The sequence below is a fragment of the Mesocricetus auratus genome, unplaced genomic scaffold, assembly GCF_017639785.1.
Source record: "Mesocricetus auratus isolate SY011 unplaced genomic scaffold, BCM_Maur_2.0 Super-Scaffold_100011, whole genome shotgun sequence".
Lineage (NCBI taxonomy): Eukaryota > Metazoa > Chordata > Mammalia > Rodentia > Cricetidae > Mesocricetus > Mesocricetus auratus.
The window spans coordinates 35,295,727-35,317,795 of record NW_024429195.1 but is presented as its reverse complement, the minus strand read 5'-3'; the positions used below and the strand labels follow the sequence as shown (position 1 = coordinate 35,317,795).

The 22,069-nt window shown below is 43.4% G+C and overlaps 1 protein-coding gene across 5 annotated transcripts in view; it reads right to left on the bottom strand.

Moving 5' to 3' along the window:
• Positions 1-22,069, bottom strand: part of Fndc3b (fibronectin type III domain containing 3B) — a 284,468-nt gene that overhangs the window by 75,511 nt on the left and 186,888 nt on the right. For all 5 annotated transcript variants that reach the window (XM_021226947.2, XM_005069755.4, XM_013113104.3 and 2 more), the window contains 3 exons: positions 10,515-10,573; positions 3,052-3,203; positions 1,376-1,435 (listed from right to left, as the gene is read on the bottom strand). In XM_021226947.2, the coding sequence (XP_021082606.1) occupies positions 1,376-1,435; positions 3,052-3,203; positions 10,515-10,573 (271 nt within the window). The remainder of the gene's footprint in view (positions 1-1,375; positions 1,436-3,051; positions 3,204-10,514; positions 10,574-22,069) is intronic.

Here is a 22,069-nt window from a genome sequence, read left to right as displayed (position 1 = left end):
TCACCTCTGTTCAAGAGAAAACCAGGCCACTGGTTTTCTACTGATGTTGAAATTGAAACAGCCAATTTATGGCAGAACTAAACTAGGACTTAATGGGGGATGTCCTTCTGTTTATATGTTTCTCTTATTGGTTGATGAATAAAACACTGATCAGACAGTAGAGGCAGGAAGATAGGTAGGACTAGGAGACTAGGAGAATGCTGTGGAGAGAAGAAAGAGAGACCTCAAGAAGAGACCAGGAAGACAGGATATGCCAGGCTTTCTCTGGCAAGATAAGGCCATGTAGAAATACATAGATTAGTAGTTATGGGTTAATAATTAAGAGCGAGATAGCGAATAAGAAGCCCTAGTCATTGGCCAACAGTTTATAATTAATATAAAGTCTGTATATTTATATGAGGCTAATCGCTTGTGGGACAAAGTTGGAAAGAAATTCCAGCTTCCTACCAGGCTACTCTGTCTCCGTCCCATCACAAGGTTTTCTTTTATTTTCTGCTCAACTTGAAAACTAGGTAAAATAGGAACATTTAGAACTCTGCCTAATTGGATGGATGCACCATTAAATACTGAGATGGGCTCCAAGCAATTTGGATCTTAGGATACTCTATCAGGATGGCTGGGCTTCGCCTAAACCAGCTAGCCCTGTCTGCTAGGGCCACATCATGGGCCTCAGAACAACTACAGAGGAGTTCCAAACTATAGGTCACTCTACAAGGGCTTCTGCTTGGTCAAAATGCATTTATTCACATCAGAGATAATTTGGTCTCTGCATTATTTGCCTATTTCAAAGTCTACTGGCTTTTAAGACCCAAAACTGTTCTAACCTGGGAAAGCATACTCCTGTCATAGGGTCTGAACACAGAGGTTCCATCTACGATGAGCATCTGATGCCTCTATGGTAAAACAAAAGCACACCCTTGATGGATATATGTATGTATGTATATACACACAGACACCAAAGAAAACATTATATGCTAAGCCATGTCATCCAATAGATCCTAGAAGCTCTTATAAAATCACTGTTATTGTTTTGTGGGGGGAGGGAACCCAGAGATGGATGTTGGACAATGCCTTAATTGCCCTCTGCCTTACTCTTTGAGACAAGGTAGTTCACTTTACTGACTGAGCCAGCTTCCCAACCCTAAAAATTATTTTTTTTTAAATAAACATGCTGTTCAGAACACCTCCCTTATTTGTCCCAGAGCAGCCCTGGGCCCTCAAAATTGCTGTGCTCCATGTATAGAGCGTGAGCAAATGGCTCTGGGCCAACACCTTCCACAGGGGAAGTGCCATTCAACCCATTGAACAGGAGGCATGAGGTGCATGGTGGCCACCTGGGCTCTGCAGCTACTTCCAGGGCTCGGTCCTAACTCACCTCACGTGGTAATCAGTGGCAGGTCTGAGATCTTTCAGGTTGCATTCCAATTCTTCTCCACTGCAAAGACAAAGGATTTGTTAGTTTAATACTGGTCTCAAAGGCAAAGCAGCTTTGGGACTGGGCTTCACAGTCATTTGCCAATAGTAACTCAAATACTACTAAATCTGCATTCACCAAAACCCAGAAAGAAATAAACCCTATTTGGTGGTTGTCTTCTTCTTCTTCTTCCCTTTTTTTAATTGAAAATCAGACTCCCTTGAATGATACCACGCAGATCTAAGAAACAGCACTGTCAATTAAGTTTTAAATGCCTTACCAAGACATCAAAGCAAATAAGTATACTGGCAGGCAGGTCTGCAAGAAAACATGCCAGCTGTCTGGCAAAGGTAGTTCTCAGGTGTTTCCTGGCAGGACCCTCAATGCTCTCAGCAAGCCCCCTCCAATGAATTTATAGTCCATTCCAGGCCCCAAAAAGTTCTCTGACATAAGTAAAACCTCGTCTGTGAGCCAAAGGGGAACCAGCCTTAACCTAAGTGATAAACAACCAGTACAAAACAAGGCATATTCTATTCTGTTTAATTGTGGCCAAAAGGCCAGATGTGGTAACACCTGGAATTCAGAACTAGGGTGTTGAGGCAGGATAACCATAAGTTCAAGGACAGGCAAGAGAACTCCACATCAAAACCTGGATTTAATTTATCTAAAGATAGAGGGTATGTGTGTGTCCACACCTTAGTCCTCATTCTTCAAAAATTTCAAGTGACACATTGAAAGAGACTGGACAGCTAAGTGAATTCTCTGGCACTATCCTAAAGTGATAACAACACTAACTCGGTTTTCAGCACAAGCAATTCATAAAGTCAGCTGGCGAAACTGGAATTAGTTCTGGTAATTAAGAAAACTGATAATTACAACATGGGTTATCTAAAAAAAGAATCCTTGTGCTGGAAAACATGAAATACCTAGTGGTAAAGGATTGTGATGTATGAAACTATGAGAAGAAATCCATGTAGAAGAGAAAGGTTAACAGGATAAAAGGTTAGTGACAGAAACGTGTACGGAACACACACATCCATCTTGTACCTAATGTTTGCTACGTCGGAACTTCTCCCAAATAAAGTGGTTCTAAGTTTCAAACCAGAAGCTACGTCCAAATCTAGGCTACAGCTCTGCAGCTTGAGCTGACAAACACAAGATGGTCATTGAGACTTTTAGCATCTGTTGGGGGGAAAAACCCAAATGCCAACAACTGAAGTTGAGGGGCACTCCCTCCCAGCAGACAGGCTTGCACCCGTGAGCCGCAGCCTGCTCTCCATCGTGTACCTATCTCCTGGGCTTCCTGGGACTCTAGCTATTATATTGACAACTGGCATATAATCAAAAGGTTTATTTCACCATATAACCCTATATTATTAATTTCTGATGAATAATTGCTTGGACAAAATTAATTAATTCCTGGAACTATAATTACTATCCCTCTTCCCAGTACTGAGACTTGAACCCAGGACCTCATGTATGCTAGGCATGTACTCTGCCAGTGAGCTGTACCCTCAGCCCCGTGATTACTAATGTTTAAAATTACTGACTTAAAAGGAAATTTGCATAGTCTGAATTTCCCATTTTTCTCTTCAATAATTTAGTAGTAAAGAAAACCATGGAGAAACATACACTACCTGTAAATGATCTTGTATTTCCCATCTCTCCCTTTGTCAGATAAGGCAACCTCATAGCTGTAAGGGAAGGAGAGACCACCATGGGGTCCACAGGACAGTCCAACAGGGGGTGCCCAGGACAGCACAACTGCTCTTGCCTGGATATTAGACACCTGAAAAAAAAAAGAGTGGGGGAGTTTAAAAGTGTCCACATGCATTCCACAATTCCACAGGATTCTGGCACAACTGCCTTGAGTTATGCCTTTGGTATCAATAATAGTGACACAAAAGTTAGTCTAAGGCAGCTTTAAATTTAATCAAACTCCTATTTGTTGCTCTTTTGTTAAAGGCCTGATGTCCAAAGGATACTCGGCTCCTGTAGCATCATCCTCAATGCGCAGACTCACTGAGTCTGACAAACATTCATGCCGCTCACAACCTGACAATTTCAAGGTAAACAAAAGTATTTCCTACAACCTTCCAGCTTTTCTGTGTGTTGTCCTGTGAAGGTAACACTGGCCCCATGGAGACCCTAAGGTCCTATGTATTCCCAGGAAACAGCTAGTGCCTTGATTCTCACCACAGCTGTGTCTGCTCTAGCTACAGACTCTCCTCAGATACCACTGGACACTCCCGGCTGCCCACAGCTCCAATCTGCTCATTTAGAACAAGTCTAGCCTTGGCTTCCTTCCCTGCCTGGTCTCAGCTGCCCCTCTGTCTCAGGCTCTCTAAGTCATCTCCCAAATAACTATCTGTATGAGTCCCTGTTTTACTGCCTGCTTCTAGAGAAACCTAACCCGATGCATAATGCTTAATTCTTTAATAAAAATCTAACAATGGAGCTTTCAAACTTCAATTTTCTAAAGACTACTCATTACAACCTGGGTGCTTGTCTGTATAACTCATTAAAATGAACAAAGGAGTGAGACTCAATACGAACGCTAAAACTTAGTGTTCACCCTGTCTTTATTGGTGACTATTTCAGCTGAAGGAGGTATTCACAAGGAATACATAACCATGCAGTCCCTACAGTGTTCTCCTATTTTTGCCACTATCTAATCGATATAAATTACGGAAATCTATATACTCAAAATAATTTGAAAGCACAAATGATGGATAGGGAGATAAATGCTGAGCACTGTTATTCACTCTGCTACTTATTTCAATTTTAACAGACATTCCTTCTACATAATTTCTGTTCCATACAGATGTAGCACCATGGCACATTTAGCCAGATTCCTCTTTATTCTCTGAGACCCCATGAGACCTTTACTTCACTGTCACCATGTAGGCTCAACGCCTGTGAAGTGTTCCACTTAGCATCACACCTCTACTCAGTAGGGACTGCCACCACTATTGATCACTTTGTCAACCTGACAGACTCTAGTGATGGGGATGTTTTCTGTATGTGTTTGTTTTATTGGTTGATGAATAAAGCACTGTTGGCCAAAAGGGAAGCAAGATAGGTGGGACTAGGAGATGAGGAGGATTCTGGGAAATGTAGGCAGAGTCAGTCCTGATGTAGGATGCAAGTTCTGCACTTGTTCTCTGGTAAGAGAATGTAGATATACACAGATTAGTAGTTATGGGTTAATAATTAAGACAGAGCTAGCCAATAAGAAGCCCTAGACACCAGTCAATGGTATTCATAACTAACATAGCATCCAAGTGTTTATTTGGGCTCTGAGGGGGTTGCAGAATTGGGCGGGGAAATCCCATAACACTCTAGCTCTCCCAAGGGGCACAAACTAAGTCATATTCAATAAAGAGCTGTGGCTGCTAAGTAAGTGTTCGTTGAGTAAAAACTAAATCAGAGAGAATATGGAACAATCAGTTTCTTTGTTGTTTTGTACCCCTGGCTGCCCTGGAACTCACTCTGTAGACCACGCTGGCCTCGAACTCACAGGGATCTGCCTGCATATTTGTCCTGAGTGCTGGGATTAAAATCGCATACCACTACCACCTGTCTACATTCAGTTTTCCATACAGGTAGCACAACAAGCAATAGATGGATGTGTAGTGTCTCCATCTCCTTGGACACATGAGAGATCATCAAAGGACCAGTCTCCAGCCTTCCAGCTGCGGGTCCAGAGCGCAGCTCTCTTGCTGCCAGCCTTGCACTGAACTATACCATCTATCGGACAGAATCCACCCTGGCCTCTGATCTGCAGACTGACCGTCCACACCCTCCATGGTCCTGTCTTGCTCCAAACAGCATTGGTCTTTCCCACTGCCCTGGGCTTAATAAACTTTTAAACCCAGGTCAAACACTGCCTTTGTTTCCACAGGAGTAGTCACAGTGCCCTTGTGAGGAGTTTTGGAGAGATAATCAGGACACAGTGTCCAGGCTCACACTGCCCGGTAAGTGTGTAATTACGACAGACTGAAAATGACAGGCTCTACTAAGAGATAAATAAGCCTCTGGCATGTTTGTGCAGGTTTATCTAGATCAGGCTCATGGAGGTGGGACGAGCCAGAATGTGGGTGGCACCAATCAATGGGCCAGGGTCCCAGACTGGATGAAAAAGAGAAAATGAACTGAATACCAGCGTTCATCATCCCTGCTTTCTGACTAGGAATGCACTCTGACCAGTAACTCATGCTGCTGCCACCAGCATGTCCCACCTTGGCGGACTACAGTACGTCCAAGTGTGAGCCACTAGAAGCCCTTCCTCCCATATGCTGCCTTTCTCAGGCATTTTGTCACAGCTCCTACAAGGGGCACCGGGGTGGACAGGCACTGCAGAAACTGGGACAGACAAGGAAGGTCTGTGAACGGTCCTCCCAGTCCACTGTGTGCTCTGGCCACACTTTCTGTCTCCTGGGTGCTCATTTCATGGCTGGGGCGTCAATCTCTTGGTGGTTGATTTCTTTGCTTTTCAGACAGTTTCTCACACACAGCAGGGTATATGCTGGATTCTTCCACACACCTGCTCGAGTAACCCTGAGCTACTGCGTATTATGTAATTTTAATTTCAAAGGTGCTGTTCTACTATGAAAGGCTCAGCTTTCATTAAAAGAAGGAGGCCCCCTCACCGGGTAGACATCTGCTGAGGTGCTAAGTGACTGCCTTGCACCATTCCATGATCCAAGTGGGTAGTGACACTGGTTCTATGATTAGTGGTGTGAACTCGCACATCTGCGAACAGTCTGGTGAAAGCCAGGCCTTCGGATACCAAGCATGCACTCATAAATTCACACTCTTCAAGCTTCACCTTTCCACAAACACACAGTCCTCCTTGTGGATTTTGTTATGTAAATGAGCAAAGACATGTGACCCTAGAAGTACCAGCTAAAATAGTGTTCACTTCTCCCTATACTATGAGCCAGCCTTGAGGATATGTAGGTACTTGTGGAAAAGCAACCTTGCCAAGGGCCTTCCCAACACAAGTGCACTCTGGGAAATCAGCACTGCTTCCTGAGAACAGATGCTCCTAGGAATTCCTCCCTTAAGGTCTGATGGCCACTGGCATCCTGTGGGAAAGCGTGCTGGGCCTCCCTTTGGACCTGGAAGTCACTTCTACCTCAAGGTGGACTCCAGGAAACTATGTTTTTTGTCTTTGAAGACAATGCCAGCCAGGGTTAGCCCTCAGCCCCAGATGTATTTAGATCAAACGGTGAGGGCTAGAGTGGTAAGATGAGGTCGGAACCGGGATCAAGTCTAAGTGACCACACGTGTCCGTGAACCTCACATGGCTAACTCCTCTATTTGTGCCCAACCTTTCCCACCAGTGTTGATCACTGAGCCACCCGAATGCCACTCTTTTGTTCACTGCAGTAATCGCCATGGCTACAGACAGTCTCTCAAAGTATACCAGCTTTATGGACGACTAAAGGGGTCGGCCACCACTAGGCATCAATAACTTTAGAAGGAGTGATAGAAGTGATGATTTCTAGTTCTGAATTACTGACGACAAAGGTTCTTTGGGAAGTGTATGAACTAAGTTTGCATAGGGATTAGTTGACCGTTTAAAAATAACTTGAGGGCTTATGAAACTATCTCTAACCAGCTCCTCACTGGCTACAGCCTAGTCTTTCCTATGTATTTAAAACTAGATTCTAACTCGAGAGTAGTTGCCTGTGTGAACTGTAGAGTGTATTAACTTGTAGAAATCCTTTATCCTTTCTCTTTGCCCCTTCTGGTCAGTGTTTGGAGTAGCATGTAAAACTGTATTTAATTAATTTTTATTCCAGAATTTAGCTATGTGGGAGGCCCTCCAATCTGGAGAAGGTTTGACTTCTACAGCAGCCTTTATGATGAATAACCCAAAGAAAAACACACGGGAGAGGAAAGGGTGAAGGGCCGCCACTCAGATCCACAACCCCGGCTCATCTGCTTTTCCAGCTCCCGATGTGCTGCGTGCTCCAGCTCTGTTCCCAGACAGCTCTCAAGGAAGTAAGTGTTCCTCCTAGGTCTCACTTCTGCACTCAACATGAGCCCATGGAAACGGCAAACAACCCCAGCTGCGGGTTATACATCGTTATTCTCCTGAAAACCGGCGGCTCATCAGGACACGAAGGGGGAGGAGGGCTGCATTGAGCACACCGTCTGAGGAGATTGAACCAGTGAGGCTGCTAACTCCTAAGCCATACAGAGGGCATCATTAGAGATCCGACCCCAGGTACAGGCGGTGGGCATGAGCATCAAGTCCCCAAGGCACCGAAGTGCAGAGCTGCAGGACAAACACGTGTGCATCAGTAGACAGACTTTATGAACTGGCCAAGTATTTGGGTCTCTTTTAGGGAACATGAAAATGACTCAGTTTGGGGTGCCCAAGGTGACAGCAAGGTGGCTGGGGTCTGCAAGCCCTGGATGGCACTTCTGCACTTGCATTGTTAGCAGAAATTGCAAAGAAAAATCCCTGTCATTCAGAGCTGGCACAAGACACAGTGGAAAGGAAAAAGAAGAGAGAATGGCTCGTTCCAATTATGGGTCCAACCTTCTGCAGCTCAGATTCATCAGGAGAGCAGCCTGGTGCGCTTTGCATCTCTGAGTGTAGTACCGAGCTGCCCTGTTGCCTAACTACATGCTACAAACTATAGGAAAGCCTCCTCTAAGTATTCTAACACAGCATGCAACTCTCCCCTCAGACCCCCATGTTGGCTTTATTACGCTATCTTTAAAAGATGAAGACATTGAGACACCCCAATCTACATCAGGAAGGAGCTAAACCTTGGCTAACTAAGGTCAGGGAGATAGCTAACAGTCATACTGGGTACAAACCCAGAGGCATGACTGCGAGACATGGCCACCTCCTCATGGCCACCTCCTCCCAGCTGCTGCCTGGCACTGTGACATCCTCTGTCCCTGCCTTCCTCCACACTGGCCAGTGTTGGGGCATCTGTTCTACCCAGGAGAAGCTAGATGTGTCTGTTAGACATTTCTTCAGCAACAGTTGTCAAGGGTTCAGTATGTGTCAAGGACAGTGACAGCTAGCTTTTGGGTGCACAAAGACTAAGGGACAATCATACATAAGGACTTCAGAAAGAAGGGACAAGAGAAAGAAGGCAGGAGAGAGAAAACTATGCAAATGACTGGCTGGGCTGGGGAGTCAGCAGCTGTCACCAGGCAGAGGATATGTACCAGGACCAAGGAAAGTGTGCCCGCTGGCCACATGCCTCCTGCTTCAGTCTGAGAAACCACCTGGGTCCTGTGTAAGAGCAATTGGTACTCTTACTGCTGAGTCATCTCTCCAGCCCTCTGCCTTATGTTCTGAGACAGGTTCTCTCACTAAATCGGGGGCTTACTGTTTCAGCTGCACCTGTCAGTCAGCAAGCCCTGGGAACCACTTGTCTCTGTCCCCTTGTGCTTAGATTACATGGGTTCCATCACACTTGGGTTGTTTGTTTTGTATTTTTATGTGGGTGCTGAGATCCAAGCTCAGGTCCTCATATTTGCACAGCAAGCATTTGCCCACCCAGCATCTCCCAGCCCCTTAACCTTTTCTAATCTCTCCATGTTCTTTACTTCTACCATCTACCACAATCTGCTGTTGTGCCTACAGCGTGAACTTCGTTTCTATGATTACAACCGCCCATTCCTGCTCTTGGTCCTCCTGTTTCCACAGCACTGAGTCTACCAGTTCGCAAGTGAAACAGACCTACATATGTCCAGGAACAGCCATGAAGATATATATAAAAGGAGCCTAACATGAACATATCCTACCAGAAGTACAATAGGCAGCTGGAAGAGACCTTCAGAAATACCTTGAAAGCAAGGTGTTCTGAGCAATGGCAGGGATACATCCAGGCCACAGTGAGACTAGAGGCACTACCAGATATACTGCACACCATGAGGCCAACCTACCTCATGGCAAGGGCAGCAACTGGGGAAGCTGTTCAAAGGGATGCTCTGACACTAAAAGCTCAGCTACCTTTAGAATAGCTGCTCACTCCCCAGCCCAGCTAGTCATTTGCAGTTTTCTCTCTCCTACCATCTTTCTCTTGTCCCTTCTTTCTGAAGTTCTTATGTATGGTTGTCCCTTAGTCTTTGTGCACCCAAAACCTTCCTTGCCACATTGGACATGACCACCTAATCTGACTCCTGTACCCCATCCTGTGGAATATGATGAGTGTGAGGATTCCTAACATCCTCCCCCCAGCCCCTCCCAAACCTCCCTCCCCTCCATCTCTCGGGGCCCACCCTTTTGTTCCAACTCATCTGCCAACTTGGATCAGTCTGTAAATGCATCCCTGGTTACTCAGCACCTTGGCCTGGGAACTCACAATGACTGCTTGACCTACGCAAAGTGAGTTCAGACTCTTCAAGTCTCCAGCAAGGCCATCACAAGTGCCTATAACGTCCACCTTCCAACACACCCATGCTCCTTGGTTTAGTACAATTGCGTCCCCGAGGTCAAGTTGGAGTCTGCTTTATAAAAAGCCCAGTCTTTGTAACACACCAAGAATCAAGATTTTCCAATTCAGCCAGAAAAATGCTCCCAAAAGCTTTGGCTCTAGCTCAGACAAAAAGGTTGAATCAACATTATAAATTTCTAGCTGAATTTCAAAACACCTGGCAAATAAAACTTAAATCTTACAACATTACCACTCCCCCCCATCCTTTTCTTGCTATTGTGCCCAAATCCTCTAATATATTAATACTGCTCTGAAATCTACCTAGGGAAATACCTGGGATTTCTGAGGGTTTCCAAATGTATTATTCTTTCCTGTACAAAAGTAACAAGAAATTACCAAGAACAAATTGCTCTGTAGACCCATGACAATCTAGAGGCACCTAACTGAATTCAGAACATATGCACAAAGGTGGCATTTCAGTACAAAGGTGGCATTTCAGTAGGTGACTACATAGAAGCCGGTTCTAGATTGTCGTGGTCTGTTAATAACTGACTACTATTTCAAGCTTATTAAAATTTGCAATGGGAAGAGGTCCTTCTGCTTCCTGGTGGTGGTGTGGCAAAATAAAAGCACATTGGGGACACTGAAGAACATGTTGTTCTTGCTGAGAGGTCCAGAAGACATACCTGTGGTTTCTCTATTCCAGAAAGAATGTCTTGCACCCTCTTTACTTCCAACTCATATTCTGCAAAGACAAGAAGGGGACAAAATGTTACAAGGCAGGAAGGCTGTCAGTTTCCTTCCCCATGCTTAGTTACAGAGATCATCAAGTCAGTCAGTTGCCTGGTACTACACACTGCTGGCGCCACCCTGAACACCTCTAAGAGCATCACTGTGCTTGTGTTAGCTTGCCAGTGTACTTGTAAGTACTCACTAGGTCAGCGAGATTTAGCCCTACTTTGTTCAACACACAATAGGGAATAATGAGTCATAAGAAGGGGAACCAGGAGGCCCTTGAAACTGGAAGTTGAGTGGCAATGGAGTGAGTTCAAACTTTTCTTCAGGATGTAAGCATGTACATATGTATCCATGTATTCATTTATGGTTTGGGTTTTACATTTGAACTGCAGTGTTTAAGTAGAAGGACTCATACAACCTAGCTGGAATTTGAAGAAACATTAGACCTCTTCATCAATAATGGACATAAGGAAGGTGTGTGGTGGGCTAATAATACATTGCTGCACCAGTACAGTCAGAGGATAGTACTAATAATACATTGCTGCACCAGTACAGTCAGAGGATAGTACTACCTTCAGCTAGAGTTGGTGGCAAACATGGTGAAAACGTGACTATGCTGGGAGACACAGGAGTGGGGGCCCGAGCAGGGATATTCCAGTCTTCATCAACTAGATGCATGATGGTGTCTCCAATAAGATGAGGAAAGGGACATTTTCATAGTGTGGTAAAATGCACACCTTAGAAATACACCTTAGGAAAATGCCTTGGCATACAGAGACGGGAAGGATGGATAGCCAAATAAAAATAAGTAACAGAATCCAATCTGCTTCTCTTCCAGGATTCTCCACAACTATCTGTTCAGGTTTATAAGCCCAATGCTAGAAGGACATGATTCCGAGGGCATAAGTCCTTGTCCCCTAGTTATTTACAGGTTAGTGGGGAGAAGTTGGAGGAAATCCAAATGGTAACTGCAACATCAGAGGATGAAGCTGTCCTCAAGGGAACCTGAAGGAGGACAGTGGGAAAGCTCTAGACCAACCTAGATTAAGTGAGCCCCGAGGGGCAGCAGACATGTGGGGACAGAACCGAGACAATGGTGGCTAGCCAGCCCTGCGTTTCATAAGGCCCTGTGTTGACCTCAGTCACCTGCTCGCTCAAGGACTGTGTCCCTGACTTCTGACTTCCCACTCTGTCACTCAAATCCCGTTGATTGCTTGTGTACTACCAATATCTGAAAATAATGACCCTGCTGATTTCTTTCATGCTCTTGTTTGGTCTTTCCTACTAAAATGTGTCTGGAAGGTATAGACACTATAGGCCTAGCGTATGTAATTTATTTCCTATTAAAAACAAAACAAAAACAAAGCCCAGTATCTCAACACGTGGGAGGTGGAAAGCTGAGGATCTGGAGTTCTGGGCTAGCCTAGGCTACACTGCAAGAAGACAAGCTCTCAACTGAGAATACAAATAGCTGAATTAAATAAAGACAGTAACAACAGATATGGGGCTGATGGGGAGGACAGAAGAAAAAACCCAATCTGAAATTCTGGAAATGACAACACAGTAGGTAAGAAAAGAGCTCCCTGGAAAGCGTCAGTAACAGAATGACTCAAGGAGAGGATAGACGTATGTGCTTGATGACAAGGTGGACGAGCTGGACAATCAGGGCAGAGAGAGCAGTAAGACGGTACAGTGAAAACGTCAGGATACACGAATGCCCCGGAAAGACCACAGTAAAAGATCCAAAAGGAAAAGAAAGTAATTCTAAAAGCATGGAAACACTTTTGTGGAATCACAATAGAGACTCTTTGTTTTCCTTTTGTTGTTGGTTCAAGTCTCACCTCCCCAAAGCATATCTCTTCCCAAGAACATACAATATCTTTAGCAAAGGGAAGGTTAAATTAAAATACACAATAAAGTGAATAGTTAAAAAAAAGAACACCACACACCGAGGGAGCATGTGTTATGTGAAATTTAAACTTTTCATAAATAATGGTTTTCATGTTTGCTACAAAAAATGTAGGTTCAGACTGTTTGAATAACTGTACAGGCTAAACTAATTTAAACAGCCCCCTTTATAAACACAATTTACTGTTTGGTTTGCTTCACATTTTTTTCCCGTCTTAGAGAAGAAACTCAGGTCCACTCTTGGCTGTAGTTGTAAAAAGTGTTTACGTTCATTCCAATAGAACATCAGGACCAGTTTTCTCTGCACTTTCTCGCTAGTCCCAGAGCAGCTCATGTGTAGATGCCCCTCTGGACATCGAGTCCTCCCGATGTGCCAATATCCTGCTATGACTGTCCTTTAAGAGAACTATGCCAACTGAAACAGAGGGCTGAAAATACGGGGTCTAATCACTTAGAAGTAAGAACTAGATAGCCAAATAATATTATTAGATGAAAAGAAAAATAGGCATCAATAATAAAAGTGAACTAGATACCCAGTCAAGGTTTGCTAATATCTGTGAGAATGAATATAGGCAAAGGAAGAAAAGAATTAGTATGCTCAAATAATTGTTTTATGTAGAAAATCAAACTGGCTGTTACCAGTTTGAAAAATATTACTTCTCTGAGAGAGAGGAAAAAGGAATCATAAGACGTTTAATTACTCAAAGACCTTCAGTTAGTGATTAGGATTTATTTAGTATAAATACTAAAGATAACTCTTTAGCCCTCTTTAGTGACTTTATATAATGCTGCTAGTGCATACTGCCCAAGCGTGTGTACTGGGTACCCACATAAAAGACTGCATGCATCCTTTGCACCATAGCACCAAATTGGATGGAAACAGGAGGATCACCAGGGCTTGCTGGATGCCAGTCTTAGCCCCCCAAATGCAAATAGGAGCTCTTGCTTTAGCAGAGACCCTACCTCAAAGGAAGAAGGCAGAGAGTGACAGAAAAGGGCACTGGATACCTTCATCTGGCCTCTTTGCATGTGCACACAAACATGTACATAACACACACACACACACACACACACAAACCAAAAAAGTTAAGATCACCAAATAATACATTTTTTGTAATATGAGGACAATACAACAATAAGAGTTTAGCTCCTACACAACAAACAAACAAAAAACCTTTGAGTGGCTGCAGAGGCAACTCAGTAAGTAAAGGGCTTGCAGGATCTGAGTCTAGATTCCCAGCAAGCATATAGAAGCCAGGCACAGCAGTGTATGCTTGTAATCCCAGTGTTGGGGAGGTAGGGTCAGGAAGATCCCTGGGGTTTATACTAGTCTGAATTGGTGAGCTCTAGGTTCAGTAAGATGCCCTGTCTCAAAAATACAAGGAGCTTGACTGAGGAACACAACCTCTGGCCTTAACGCATGCACCTGCACATACATGTGTACACACATGAACATGGGTGGGCGCACACACACAAACACAAAATTGACACCAAATATTTTGATATAAAAATGAAAACTAGAAATCTTTCGAAGCATTTAGTTGAGAAAATGATTACATTCTTTGAAATTCTGAAAGATGGATGAACACTAGCTCATCAATGACAAAACAGAAAGAAGCCAGCAAGCTGTAGTTAAATGTGACAAGTTGTATTTTGGTCTAGGAAAATATTTTCAAGGGTGGCCTGGTTCCAATAAGATTCTGGAAGCCAAGAGAAAAATGGAAGGAGAAATGAATTCCTTTTGCAGGTGGAGTGACCAGCTGGACGGAGAGCCAGCCACAGAACGGAAGTGCGACAGCAGGGCCTAATGTCCTTGGTGCTTCAGTTGCTATTTGTGGAACTCAGGAGTAACTCAGTTCTATCCTGGAGCAAGATTTGAGACAAAGTCCTCTAGACATCTTCACAATAATCTACCCTCAAGCAAACAGGCCCTTCCTGCAAAGGCTGCACCCATGAAACCAGAGAACAACAGGCAGGGATAGGTTTGGGGCTTTGATGAGAAGTCGGGGAACAGGAAGGTACCAGAGAGTCTTCTCAACCCCAACAAACTCTACACAAGCAACTCAAGTACCTTGCTTGTTGCAAGTAAACTGGAGCCTGCCTGAAATAACAGAAGATTCAACTTGCATTTCTGTCAAATTCTCAAAGAAACAGACCTATGCTTGCTTCTCAGGGAACTCTATGGAATCACACAGAAGCAACTAGCTTTTTTAAGTCCATCAAATAAAGCAGTGACAAAACTCTCACTGGATAAAGGTCCTAGGTAACCTTCATGCATAACTTAACTCAGGCACCAGCTCTCGGCTCTGCATTCCTGTGGCTGGACTCCTTACTAGTGCCAGACACAACTATTTTATTAGGGGAGACTAAACTCCACCATTATCCAGCCAGGCTGTTGCCTCACTTGGATGCGTGACAGAAAGGCATTTGCTTTAAAACAGGACAGAACATACAAAGGTAATTAAAGTTTGTGTACCACTTTCACAGCAGCGTCTAGAAACCTTCCCTCACATGCTTTCCCATTAAGACTTGGCAGAACACAGTGAAAACTTTTCAATTAGCTTAGTCAATACTTTCATAAGACCGAGGATGGATGGGCAGAATCTACAGCATACAATTCTTTAATACAGCAATCCAAGAGGGATTGCCAATAATTGTATTATTTACACAGCAGCTTTTGAATTGTTTCACAGCAGCATTTCCTTAATTATGTCTCATATAACTAAACTGTGTGGGGACAAGGCTAGATAGACATTTAGTCTACTGTCGAAATACACATGGAAGCTCGGCCACTGATACAGGAATCTCAGGAGGAATCTACGGAAGCAGTAGAGTCTGGCACACTGAAAAACCATTACACTGGAGGAGACACTCTATCTCCCTTAGGAAATCCCCAAGCGTGACAAGTGCATCACAGTGACCAGGCAGGGAGCATCACTGAGTGGAGGAGGCACTGTAAGGAAGAAAAGTACTTCACTGTCTAATGGGGCAGCCACTGGACTGCTGAGTTACTTATAGAGTGTGTGAACTGATAGGTATACTGATAGGTAGCTCATTTTTCCAGAGAATATGGAATTTCAATGTTTTATGGGAAATTGCCCAAATCTGTAAAAATATATACATTAAAATAGTTTAAACATATATAGGAATACATGAGGAACACTATACCCACTGATAGGGGTAGGATGTCTGTTCTCCCAGAATGCATGTTAAGAATATGGTGGTATTGGAGACAGAGTCTCTGTAGGCAGCTGGGATTAGATGAGGCCTTGGGGATGGAGCTTCTGAATGGGATCTGTGTTTGGGAACACGATAATAAGGTGTGCTTTAGGAAGCAGGCAGCCAGACTCTTGAATGTGCCTGGTCCAGGATCCAGAGCTTTTCATACAATATCACACACAGTCAAGCATTGGTTCTTTAAGCCTGGGCTATGGTGTTTTGTTTTGTGTCCATGTAGAAGTCACATTTCAAGCCTCAGTGTCATTGCTAAGGATGCTGGCCACTGTGGAACTTCCCAACTGGTTGAACTGGCTGATCAGAGCCCCAGAGATCTGCCTGTTTCTGTCTACCCATGGTGAGGATTTCAAGTACAGGCTTTTCCCATGAGATCTGGAGATCAAATTTGGGTCCTCATGTTTGCATTTCAAGAACTTCACCCACTGAGTCAGCCCCCTTTCCAGCCTCATATCTTCTCCTTTAAGACACACTTGCAGTAAACAAAGCAGACCTTTGTTGGTCTGTATTTTACATCGGTAGCTACAAGATAGTGTCTTTCTGATTCCAACAGTCTATGTGAATTAGACTTCTTTTCTTGTTTTAAATTATCAGTGAGTTCAGATGCTTTTGTTTGTTTTTATTTTAAAACTGTTTACTTAGCAGCTGGGCATTGGTGGCGCACACCTTTAATCCCAACACTCAGGAAGCAGAGGCAGATGGATTTCTGTGAGCTCAAGGCCAGCCTGCTCTACAGAGCGAGTGCCAGGATAGGCTCCAAAGCTACACAGAGAAACCCTGTCTCGAAAAACAAACAAACAAACAAAAACAAAAAAGTCTGTTTACTTAGCACACACAATTATCAGGTTTTATGGTGGCATTTTCCAACAACTGTGGGTCCCCTTCCCCTCCCCGAACCCTTCCAGTGCTGCCCTGCCTGCTTTATACTGTCTCATTGTGTGTCCTACCCCCTCTCCCTCAACGTCTCTTTTCCACTCCTGCGGTTTCTGTTCTGGTTCCGTAGGCTGGACCCACAAACGCCCCCACTTATACACAAACATGACAGCCTGGGCTGTGCATCTGAGAAAGACTTTTCTTTCTGAGTCGGAATTCCTTCCCTTCTAGAGTACTTCTTAGAGACAGTTTTTAATGTCACTGTGTTAAAACTGGTAACAAAAAGATGATAAATCTGCCACAAATATAGCTACCATTCTCTGGTCCCTTTTGTCCCTTGCTAATGGCTTCTGCTGTGGAATGCCTGGTAAGCACTGTTTTTCACATGATGTGACCCACACACTACAAAATACAAAGTATCACCAGATCAGACCAGTTTAAACATTTTCCGTTCATGACACCTGAGGTCTGCAGGTACAAAAAAATCAAACATAAAGTGACAAAAATTCACAGAGCAATTCCTTTGGAAGCAATGTTTTGCCATACACATTTTTTTATTAAGGATGAAAACAGATTTACACACTAATAAGATTATTATGTTTATTTCTTTTCACATAAAGAATTAAATCTGGTTGGCCATTTCCTGTGGTAGGACATGGGACATCCTATGTGTTTCCAGAGTTGATCACTATTTTTATTTTATAACCATCAATGCTGATAATGCACCTCTGCTTCAACTCATAGTATAAAATGGCAGAAGTATACTGAGAGTCATTTCGGAAATTTGTGGAAAGTCTGTCTTCATCCCAAATAAAAAATTTACTGAATGGTTTTTAAAATATAAAACCAAGTCAGCAATTCAAATTATAATTTTTAAAATCAAACATTCTATCACATCCCAAGCCACAGATATGTTCATTTAAAATTTACATGCAGAGAAGTCTGTTTTCTCCAATTAAACCATTATATTTCCACAGGACTGGGCAACTTAGTGTACATAGTAAAAGGCTTCACTCATAACTTCCAATAGTCTCAAATCTGAGCCGAGGTACTCCAGGCAGCAATGGCCACTGGGATGCAGCCTGATAGCATAGGCAAAGAAATACAAACTGTGTGTGGTCAAACCATGAAATCACGTGATGCAGCATGGCTGGTTCTGCCAGGAACACTTCAGATTTATTATGAGTTGGTTTTGAATTAGTTAGTGCCTGGTTATTGAGTGTTAAGGAGTCTTTTATTATTGACAAATTTTATCTGACTCCCACACTCAAGTTATATGACCTCTCATGACGGTGCGGTCTTGCCTTAAGGAGGTGGGCACTCAACCAGAGATGAGATACTTCAGTAACACACTGGAGTATACACAACATTTTGATTCGTCAAAAGCCACTCCTACTTAAGCATTTTATTTAACTGTTGAGTAAAACGAAAATCCCAATGGTCATTGTTCCTCTATTTTTTTTCACAGTACTGGGATTGAACTTGGGCTTCATGCATGAGGGGCAATTGTCCTACCACTGAGCTATATCCCAGCCCTGAGAAAACCATCTCAGCATTCCTAGCTCTGCACCTTTTAGAAAATAAACAAACTAGTAACCCAAACTCCATCTTGAGTGGCATTTTAGAGTTTTTCAAATATGAACCAGAGTATACTTCACGGAGGAAACCATGGCGCATATTTGGCTCTCCTTGCGTGATGCAATTTCCACTCTCAATTTAATCGGACTGTGCTTCACTCCTAGTTCTTCTCGATCAACATTTCCCTGTTGAGAACTAGATAATCAAAAGAGACAGCACCATCTGCCTCAACTCCCAGAAGAAAATGGACTGTCTTCTAGATGCACTGAGGTGAAAATGAATTAAAATGAAGAGTTCAGATTTGCCAGTGAGGAAGGGACATGGACAACTGGTGTTAACTGGAGAGGTGGACCCAGACGGGAACTACTCCACGCACCAGAAGCCCTCTTCTCATTTAGATTTCCCACTTGCTTTCCAAAACAGAAATGATGAAGAGACCCCTGCAAATCCAAGTCACCATGAAGGAAGCCTTGGTTTGTTCTTAAGCTTCCTAACCTGTGTTGGTCTTGCTGTCTCATTCTGCATTTATCATAAAATCAAATTACTTGGAACTTAGACCCTCAGCTTTGCATGTAAAGGAGCCATCTATCACGAGCCATGAAGACAGATCTCTATTGTCAAGATCTCTCTTGTTTGAAAACATGATAGATGGCATAAAATGTCATTTGCACCTATATCCACTCCTATTATAAAATACCAAGAACTAAATACAACATTTTGCCTCCAAATTCACTCTGTAAATGGCGTCATCTATGCCAGCCTCTAGAGATGCTATGGCACACTCACTTGACTGCCACACCCTGATAATGGAGGTAGCCACTTCCTGGACTCACTGATCCAAAGGGTCCCTACAATGGCGATAGCCCCATCCTAAACACATTAGAGTCAAAAGATCCCTACAAGCAAAAACAGCTATTTGGATTGTGACCTAAGCTGGGTGAGAAATTTTTTAAAAATGGACAAAAGAAAATATAAAAAAAATAAAATAAAACAGATGCCCTCAAGTGGAGGAGGGTAAATGGAGAAGACTGACAGATGAGAAGTTTCAAAATCCAGCTTTCAATGAGTACCCTAGATCAACAGTCTCTAAACTAGGTAAATAATTTTAAATAATTTCTTTGATTTTAATACAAATTTTCATGAATACAAAATTGAATAACACAAAAAGGCAACGGACAAAATTCAAGTTAACCAGGGTGGGACAGTGTTGAATGTGAAGGGGTAACTATCATTCCTCTTTTGCACAGTGGACCATATCACAGCTCTGAAGAACGCCAGTTCTGCCAAGCATTGCTTTTATCGCCCTTTCTGTGGGGTTTCCTCTAACATTCTGCCTTCCTCTGCATACATCAGTATACATTACACTATATGTCAGCTCCTCACCCACTGCAATCTTCCAGCCCTCCTGGGATTCAAGCTGCATGAGTTTAGTCATCAAATCTTTGCTGTGGATGGCTAACACCCCAGGGCCTAACTGAGTGCTTGGCACAGGAATCCCAAACAAATGAGAAACACAACTCCCAAGACAGACACTGAACTTTATTTTCTCAATGTGAGTAAACAAGCATGAGGACATCATGACAGAGTGAGCTGTAAAGGAAGGTACCTTAGGAAATCATAGCATTGCATCGATATCACTAAGATAAAATTGTGCCAGAAAACTATAGATCTACACTGTCACATGAGATATAAACATACATGGTCTAAATACATTCAATAACTATCTCAAATTTCATGTTGACTAGAAATAGTTCCCTAACCAGCAGGAAATCTGCTTAGCAATACCCTCAAAGGCCATCATACCTGCTGACACGCTATGATGTTAAATGCATTTTGGGGAATTACTGATGTAATGGAGAATTCCTGGATCTCACTGTAGAGGATAGCTTCTTAAACTGTGGGTTACAACCACAAGTGAGGTTGTATAACTGAATAGGGGTGCTCTGAGAAAAAAGAAGAAGAAGAAGCAGCAGCTTCCTAATTGAGCCATGGCCAAAGATGAGCTCAAGGTCGAGTTTGCAATGAATCTGAAGTACATATGGCAGTTTGCTCCCCATGCTGACTTCTATGACTTCATGTTAGTTTTGGTGCTAAGGTGTGCACATGAAATGACCCCACGGGCTTGGGTGCTTAAACACACTGTCTCTGGCTGCTGGTGAGCTGGTGGGGCTGATGGAGAGGGCTGTGGAGCCTTTAGGAGGTAGAACCTTGAGGGAAGAAGTGGATCCTGGAGATTTTAGAGACTAGTCACATCTCCAGTCCTCTCTCTGCTTTCTAATTGCAGAGGCAATGTGGCCAGCTACCACACCCCTCTGCCACCGTGACTTCCCTACCAAGGGACTGTATCCCTTCCACCTGTGAGCCACTGCCACCATGGCTTCTCTACCAAGGGACTGTATCCCTTCCAACTGTGAGCCACTGCCACCATGGCTTCTCTACCAAGGGACTGTATCCCTTCCAACTGTGAGCCACTGCCACCATGGTTTCCCTACCACAGCATATGCATCCCTTCCAAACTGTGAGCCACTGCCACCATAGCTTCTCTACCAAGGGACTGTATCCCTTCTAACTGTGAGCCACTGCCACCATAGCTTCTCTACCAAGGGACTGTATCCCTTCCAACTGTGAGCCACTGCCCCCATGGCTTCCCTACCACAGCATATGCATCCCTTCCAAACTGTGAGCCACTGCCCCCATGGCTTCCCTACCACAGCAACTACATTCCTTCCAAACATGAGCCAAAATAAGATCCTTCCTCACTCCAGTTACTAGACCCCACAGTATCAGTCACCAAGATTTATTTCTTTATATGAAAATTAATAGCATATTTGACTCAGTAGCATGCAAATCTTCTTTTGCTTTTACTAAATGGTAAAATCATGAGCCCCAAAGAATTTCATTAAAACTCTTTATGATTTTTTATTATTGGATAGATCTGATTTGTAAATCTATCTTATACACTTGCATACCTAGGACTGTACAAAGATGTCTCATAGAGAAGGGGCCAAAAGACAGAATGATTTAAGAAGTCCTGCTCTAGCAAATATGCTGGTAAGGATGAAACTCAGCTAGAGATAGGTATAAAAATTACATATGCACATGTATGTCTGTGTATGCATATGTATATATATATACATACACACTTATATAAATGATATACACATATTTTTTTTCTTTTTTTCCCCACAGGGTTTCTCTGTGAAATAGTCCCGACTGTACTGGAACTCACTCTGTAAACCAGACTGGCCACTAACGCATAGAGATCCACCTGCCTCTGTCTCTCAAGTTCTGGGATCAAAGGCGTTAGCCCCACCACCTGGATCACATAATTTTCTTGTATATACACTGTATATGGTACTGTGTAATAGAGGGACACTTTCACATAAAAATGTATGTTGAGTAAGTTTTTAATTGGCTATATATGAGCTATATATTAGAAAGTTAATTTAGAATGCAGAGTTGTTCTGAGATGCTAAAGCAGTTGGCTTGCTTTAGAGTTGAGCTGTTTTCCAGCTATCCTATGCCATGGTGGTTGTGTTATGCATACAAATTGTTCATCTATGAAGATCCAAGAGATGGTACTTTTATACCTCTTTTTACAACTGAAGACTCCATCAAGTCAAAAAGTGGGCCCTCTGAAGTATATGTCCCTGTCGCATGCTTCATGTCCGTGCCTTCATGACCCCTTTCTGCCTTTGTGCATGTGACACGTGGTGTGGTGCCTTTGTTCCAGACAGTAGTCAGACAGACAGAAGTCCTCAGTGTGTAACCCCATGCATGAAAAGCTTCAGGGGCCTCATTCAGGTCAGCCCACTGCCATCTTCTTGTTCCTGACTAGCAATGTTCTACCTGACCCTGCTTTGGGATTCACGTGAGATCTTCAGCATATCACCCAACAGGCAGCTGAGTA